The sequence below is a fragment of the Calidris pugnax genome, unplaced genomic scaffold (genome assembly GCF_001431845.1).
Source record: "Calidris pugnax isolate Ruff unplaced genomic scaffold, ASM143184v1 scaffold65, whole genome shotgun sequence".
NCBI lineage: Eukaryota > Metazoa > Chordata > Aves > Charadriiformes > Scolopacidae > Calidris > Calidris pugnax.
In genome coordinates this window covers 1,444,482-1,451,231 of record NW_015090785.1, presented here as the reverse complement: position 1 = coordinate 1,451,231, position 6,750 = coordinate 1,444,482, and the positions used below count along the sequence as shown (strand labels likewise).

Here is a 6,750-nt window from a genome sequence, read left to right as displayed (position 1 = left end):
GCTGGGCAGGGCCCGGCCCGGGTTGGGGGGACGTACCCCCTGCCTGCAGCGCGGCCTCGGCACGGTGGGACATGTCAGTCACCTTCAGTAAACCCCCCAACCCGCAGCCGCGTTGTGGGCTCAAAGCCGTGCAGGGGGTGCGGGAGAGTTGAGTGTGGCCCCGGTGCAGCTGCGGGCCTGAGGCCCACCTGAGGCTTGAGTGGGAAACCAGCGGGGCCTGCCGTGGGTCCATGTCCTGTCCCCACCTCAACGGATGGGGAGGCTTTTTGAGTCGGGTCCTCACGCCTGGGGGCTCTGCCCTGGGGGTGACGGGCTGGTGGGAGGCTGTGTCACGGTGTGTTGTGGTGTGTTGGGCCGTGTCGTGGTGTATCGGGCCGTGTAGCGGTGTGTTAGGCCATGTCACAGCATGTTGGGCCATGTTGTGATGTGGCGGGCCATGTTGCAGTGTGTCAGGCCGTGTTGCGGTGTGTTGGGCCAAGTTGCAGTGTGTCAGGCCATGTTGCGGTGTGTTGGGCCATATTGCGGCGTGGCAGGCCATGTTGTGATGTGTTGGGCTGTATCACAGCATGTCAGCCCATGTCGTGGCGTGTCAGCCCGTGTCATGGTGTGTCAGGCCGTGTCACGGTGTGTTGGGCCATATCACGGTGTGGCAGCCTGTGTCATGGCATGTCAGGCCATGTCGTGGTGTGGCATCATGTGTTGCGGCTGCTCTGCGGCAGCACGAGGCCATGTGGCCCTTCCCCAGCCCGGGGTGGGGGGCTGCTGGCCCTCCCGGTGGCCGTGGGGCTCTGTGCCCCGAGGGTGGGTGGCTGGGTGCCCTCCCCGGGCGCGTGGTGGCCCAGTGGCTGCGGTGGCTGAGCGAGGCGGGCAGCCCCGCTTTGTGCGGGTAACTTGATGCTGATGACAGTTGGCAGCTGCAGTTCCCCCGGCCGGCCCAGGCAAATAAAAGCATCAGGGCTCGTCCCCGAGGGGAGCGACAGGTGTTCGCTCCCGCTCCTTTGTTTCCCTCCTTTTATTCTCCTCGCTAATGCATGTCATATTTTTACCGCCCGAGGAAACGGGAGACGCGTCCCCCGCTTGAATCGGCGGAGACGTGCGCTCGCCCCCCCGTTACGTGTCCAGCATAGCTCCCCTCCCTCCTTCATTTCACCCTGCAAAATTTGCCCAGGGAAAACCCTCAGGTTTTGGTGGTGCTGAGTTTTTCTTTGCTGAGAGGTCCGGCATGAGCCGGTGTGCCCAGGGCTGCTCAGAGAGCCCCGGGACCCCCGGCACTATTGCTTTTTACTGATCCACGTCTGCAGGTTGGTGTCTGACCCATCCCCCATGGTCCAGCGGGTGATGGCACGTGCTCTGAGATAGACCGGGGTAGTTCTTCGTTGGTCCCGCTATTACTTAATGCTGCTTTTCATCTTCAAAGCACTATATAAACAATATGCTAATCCACGTCCGATCAAAGAGCACGCCTGGATAGAGATGTTCAGCCCCACCACCTCACAGCCATGGTAGAGGAGCTCATCAGAGAGAAAGCTGGCACATGGGACATCTTGGCTGAGGACCTAAGCTCAGAACACTCTGAGCTTTTTGTATCACCACGGACAGGAGACTATATCTTTGGAAAGGTGTTTCTGTCAAGTTTCTTCCTTTTATTTTAAAGCAACGATGCTTAGATTTTGGCAAAGACTTTGGTCTGTGGGGTGACACATTTCCTTGCACCAGGCAGGAGCATCCTGGGGTGGATGATGGAATCTGTCCTTCTGCTTCCAATGCACCCAACACCTCGTGTAACGCAGTGTGGAAACTGGCTCATCCCTTTCATTGATACCGTTAACACAGACTAAGCAGAAATGCTGTTTAGGCCAGGCCAGGTACATAGCATTTTGGTCTTTAAGCGAGTAGAGACACCTGTGACTGCATCTTATGTATAATTTATTCATTGTTAGCCTAAATAGGAGGGGAAAAAAGACAATTGTATGGGTGCAAACTATGGCAGAGTAATGGGTGTTGTGGTTTTGAAGGTGCCATCTTTGTTCTGAACCAGAGATGAACGCCACAAATACACACATGTTTATAAAATGTGCATTAGCAAACTGAAGGTATGTAATCACGTGGAAAAAGATGAACCCCAAGAGTTTGTGAGCTTGTTTTCTCTTCAGAGAAAGCTTGGCTTTTCCCAGAATACACAAGCAGAGAGGCTCAAGCCCTGGGTTTTTACACAAGAAACATTGCACCGCTGTGGCTACTGACACAGCCCCAAAATCTGTCAGGCCTCTCTACTGCAGTTTATATCGGTTGTGTTTCAGAGCTAGCTTAGAGATGCTGCAGCATTAATCTAGGAAAACGTTGGAGTGAAGGAGCTCCCGAATTCACCCGGGTCATAGTTCAGATGTGTCGGATCTTGGGTGATGAAACGCTGGCGGACGCCCAACAGCGGTGATTTCTTACAAGCTTCAGATCTGCACGTCGGATCTTGGGTGATGAAACGCTGGCGGATGCCCAACAGCATGATTTCCTACAAGCTTCAGATCTGCATGTTTTTGAATGGTGAGGAGGCACAGGGTGAGGACTTCTGGATGCACGAGAAGAGGAGACTCCGGCAGCGGGCTGGCAAATCTTGGCCAAGAATGGCCAGAGGGAGTTGGCCGTGGCTATAACATCCTATTTCTGTCCTGACTTGGTGGGCGCTGATGGTGAGGTATTATATACATTGCCAGCTCTTGCTCTGCAGCATGTGCTTCTGTATCTTCTTTGAAAAGCTGTGGGTCAAACGAGTTGACAAATGCTGGAGCCGTTTGTGCTGGGCATGAAAAATGTATGTGCCATAAATATCAGGGCATTACTAGAGCTGCCGTTCTGGAGGAGGAAGCCACCGCAGGCTATCTGCTCTAGCCTACAGGGGTAATGTGACATTTTTGTGCCACTTTAAACAAGTTCCGTCACATCAGGTGAAGCAATTCATGATAACCTCATGCATTTTAATGGAAATGTCAACTGCAATCTAATAAAAGAAAATGTTCCTTAGATGCCTTGTCGTGTACCTCAGTGCTTGCCCATGCACGGCGGTTCCTGAAGGAGAATTCAGCAAACCCATCAGCTTACCCATGTCCTTCTTTCCAGGTTGAACCAACCCACCCTGCTGCCTGCTGATGGTGGGGTGTGTGGGCTCTGCTCTCTCCTCAAAGGAGGGTGGGAGTTTAGCCTTTGCTAGAGCAGGGGGCTCCATCCTGCCAGTGGCTGGTGCTCCCACACGTGATATAAAGTAGTTTAGCTGAGGAGGGGCATAGTTTTAGCAGAGACGTGGGATCAGTGCCTTGTTGCGTGTGTTTTCCTGCAAGTCCACGCGTAGAGCAGTATAACACAGGATATAATACCAGCTTCTAATTCTTTGTAGATCACATATGAACGCTGACGCAGCTGCGGTGACAGTGGCAAAGGCAGCTGTGGGAGGCAATCCTGCAGCCTCAGCTACTCGCCGTGTGTTCTGGAGGCAAACGCTCCTGAGATGGGGGCGTCTGTCATGTAATGCCTCACACGCTTCTGTTGGAGATATCAGGTGCATTTGGAAGGTCTCCGGCTCCCAGAAGAAGCGCCCCAGAGACATAATGCAACTCTGGAAAGTTTTCAGGACTCTACAGGCAAGTGTGCTACCATCCTGTTCTTGAGCTTGAGTCAGCAGGTCACCCAGGCTCTCCGTGGATAATATAATCAGAGCGCGGAATAAAGACATGATGAGCATGGACAAGGTCCATTGGAAATGCTTGAGTAGTTTCTTTCATAAATGGTATAACATCTGTTGTCTTCGGAGGCACAAGTTCCTGTCAAAGAGACACGTCAGCCTTATAAATATTAATGGTGCATATAAATGGTGGTGGGTGTGAACTGTGGCGGATGTTAGGTTAATGGGTGAATTGCTCCGTAGGCATCAGTTTGCTGTCATCGTACTTATTTCTACACTAACAAATACAAACTGTTTAGGTGGCGGAGCCAGCAAAGAGCTATCTTCCCCCTCCTCCTCTCCCTGGGGTCCCTTCACAAATGAAATGTGTGCTGTAATTAGTCTTCCTGCCTTGTCTCTGGTGAAAATTAGTCCTGCTCCCAGAACTGAGGGAGAGGGGAGCATGCCTGGTGCTGGAAGAGCTGAGGGCTGAGGGTGACAAATGAAGCGAATGGTGAAGGCTGTTAAAGAAGTTTGCAGCGTTCCCCATCAGCTTGATCCTAGTTGCCTTTAGTGCTATCGATTTCTCTGCTGTTAAAAGCAGATGTTTAAGAGGAAAATCGAGTTGAATATCGCCACTGAGCTGCTCTTGGACTAGAATCTGTTTGTTACTGTAAATTGCGTTTGCTGCCTTGAGCCTTGAGTTTCTGTTGCGCCTTTCAAAAACCATAAGGCTTTTCCTATCCTTTTTTATTTATTTATTTATCAGCAGATTTGGCAGCAGCGCTTGTGTTCATCGGCTGGGGCACAGAGAACAGCTCACGCCAGCCACAGTGCTAATGAGTAGTGTTCAAAAGGGTCTTATGTCTGTTCACAGAAGAGCCCCACGACTGAGGCTGCTGCCTGCAGAGGCTCAGGTTTCCCTTTGGCTGAGAGGATGGGCCCTGCTTTCTGCCATTTCAAAGGTATTCCTGGTGGTACTCACATGCAACACAGGGTGAGGGGCTGTGCTGGGCAAGCAGTGAGGAGAGCAGAGCCTCTCCCCCGGGGGGGGAGTGATGGATGGGTGTTGTGCTTTGGGGGGGTCTCCCCAACAAAACCCTGTGTGCTGCTTCTGTTGCCTTGTCATTCCTTCCCCTCGACCTGTCGGGCTCTGGTAGAGAGATGTCTGAACTCATACATCAGCGCAAACTGCTTCAACTCCTGCCATGTAGCCTGTGGTCCGTTACCGGTGACCGTGGCAGGGTCCCGTGTCCTGTGAGGTTAGAGGGACCGTCGCTTGGTCACGCTGTGTTTGTGGAAGTTATTTGAGGGAGGTGGGAATAACTATCTGAAGCAAGTACAGAGTTTTTGTCAGTTGGCTTAAAAAAACAATAATCTGCCTGTGATGCTTCAGGGAGCAGTTTAGTGGTGTTTCCAGGGAAGCCTCTATTTGATTTCTCTACTATTTTTGGTATTTGAAAGCTATCCTCATGATGGGGCTGACTTCATCACAGGCTTTATCCTATCTTTGTAACAGTGATGCGTATCTCACTGGTCCTCCTCTGCAAGATATTGTTGTTAGTTCCTAAAATGATCTACAAGCATCCTCGTTAAAGCCCATTTTCTGCAGAGAAGGTGCTGAATCCCTCAAACACAACCCCAACTAAGGCTGAAAGCTGCTTTAAGTGCGTGCCCTTGAGAGTGTATTTCTCTGGACGTGCGGTGCGTGGCCAGGGTAACTCCCAGGCTGTACCTCTGGCAATGACGCTCCAACTTTGTTGATAGGACACAAGTTTTATTTTTATCAGATTAACACGTACATAATCAGGCTCTGAACTTTGCTCCCCTGCGTTTTGTGAAATGCTCTGGAAAGTGCCTGCTTCCACAGTCTCTTTGGGGTTTGCCTTCACATTGCACATGATATATCTGCACAGGGGGGAAAAAGCCTCATGCTCTCAGGAGGGTGTTTGTGAGAGCCTTTTTATCAATGGCAGAATACCTTCTGTGGTCAGTTGCAATAAACACTGATCTTTTCTAAATCAAAATAAGAAACATTTTACAGCAAGAGGCCAATCCCCTTTACTTGAGAGTCCTGATACCCATTTTGGGTATTTTGTAAAAACACTGGGTTTGACCCTATCGCAAGAGAGACCTCAAATTGCACAGATGCATTTCCTGGAGATACCCATGGACAACCTGGGACCTGCCAGCAGTAACAGATATTTGTGGATCTTGTCTTAACTCCTCCTCCTACTCTGGCCTGGTTGTTTCTCCAAGGAGGTGACACTTTATATCCCAGAATCCTTTTAATGGTATGGAAAAGGACTGTTTTGAGGACTTGGTCTATCGAGCGCTGTGGAAGAAGATGTCTTTTAACTACACTAAGTTTAGAGTTGATTTTAGCCTTGCTGTCCTACACAGCTCATTTACTTAGCATATTGCTCAGCTGATTTATGTTGGTGGTTGAGTCGCTTAATCCGCTGAAGAAGCTCCTTATGTCCATTTTGGTGAGGAGCCATCGTGTAGAGTGATGCATTGATGGGAGATTGCGTGAAGAAAACTTAGTGAGCAGGTTTGAAAGAGGTGATGAGTGCTGTCATTCCTTCCTCTCCATACGTGTTTGCTCTTCTTTCTGGAGAAGCTTAGCACAGTTTAAGAGGAGTAGAATGTTTTTGAATACTTGGACTGAGAAATAGCTCTGGAACTTCAGCACAGAGAAACATAACCCCTACAAGGTGCTTTCTGATGCAGGCAATGTATGGTTGAACCCAGTAAGCTACAGAGCAAGGGGATGCTGCTGGCTGGAAACCTGCTGCCTCCAGTTCAACTGGGAGACCAATGTGGAGCTGGCAGTTCGGTCCCAGTAAATGTCCTTTGGGCTACTTGTGGGTGTCATTAATGGGGTGGAAACAAAAGCATTCAAAGACATTGCAAACTATGGGTAGTTATATTGTCTCTGGATGGGGCAGTGACTGTTTTCTGCCTGGCTCTCCTGTTCCCAAAGGCTTGTTGGGTTCCCAAGGCTCATGAATGTGATGCAGGATTACAACTTGTAGAGGAGAATGTAATTCCTCTCCTTGGATAGTCGTTTTTCTTCATGTCCTTTTCCAGTGGGA

At 50.4% G+C, this 6,750-nt stretch overlaps 1 protein-coding gene across 1 annotated transcript in view; it reads right to left on the bottom strand.

Annotated features, from left to right (window-relative positions):
* Positions 1-6,153, bottom strand: part of LOC106902581 (transcription cofactor HES-6-like) — an 8,761-nt gene extending 2,608 nt beyond the window's left edge. Inside the window, exons 1-2 of the mRNA XM_014966190.1 lie at positions 6,065-6,153; positions 5,455-5,560 (exon numbers count right to left, since the gene is read on the bottom strand). Of these exons, the coding sequence (XP_014821676.1) occupies positions 5,455-5,560; positions 6,065-6,153 (195 nt within the window). The remainder of the gene's footprint in view (positions 1-5,454; positions 5,561-6,064) is intronic.
* Positions 6,154-6,750: the final 597 nt, after the last annotated feature.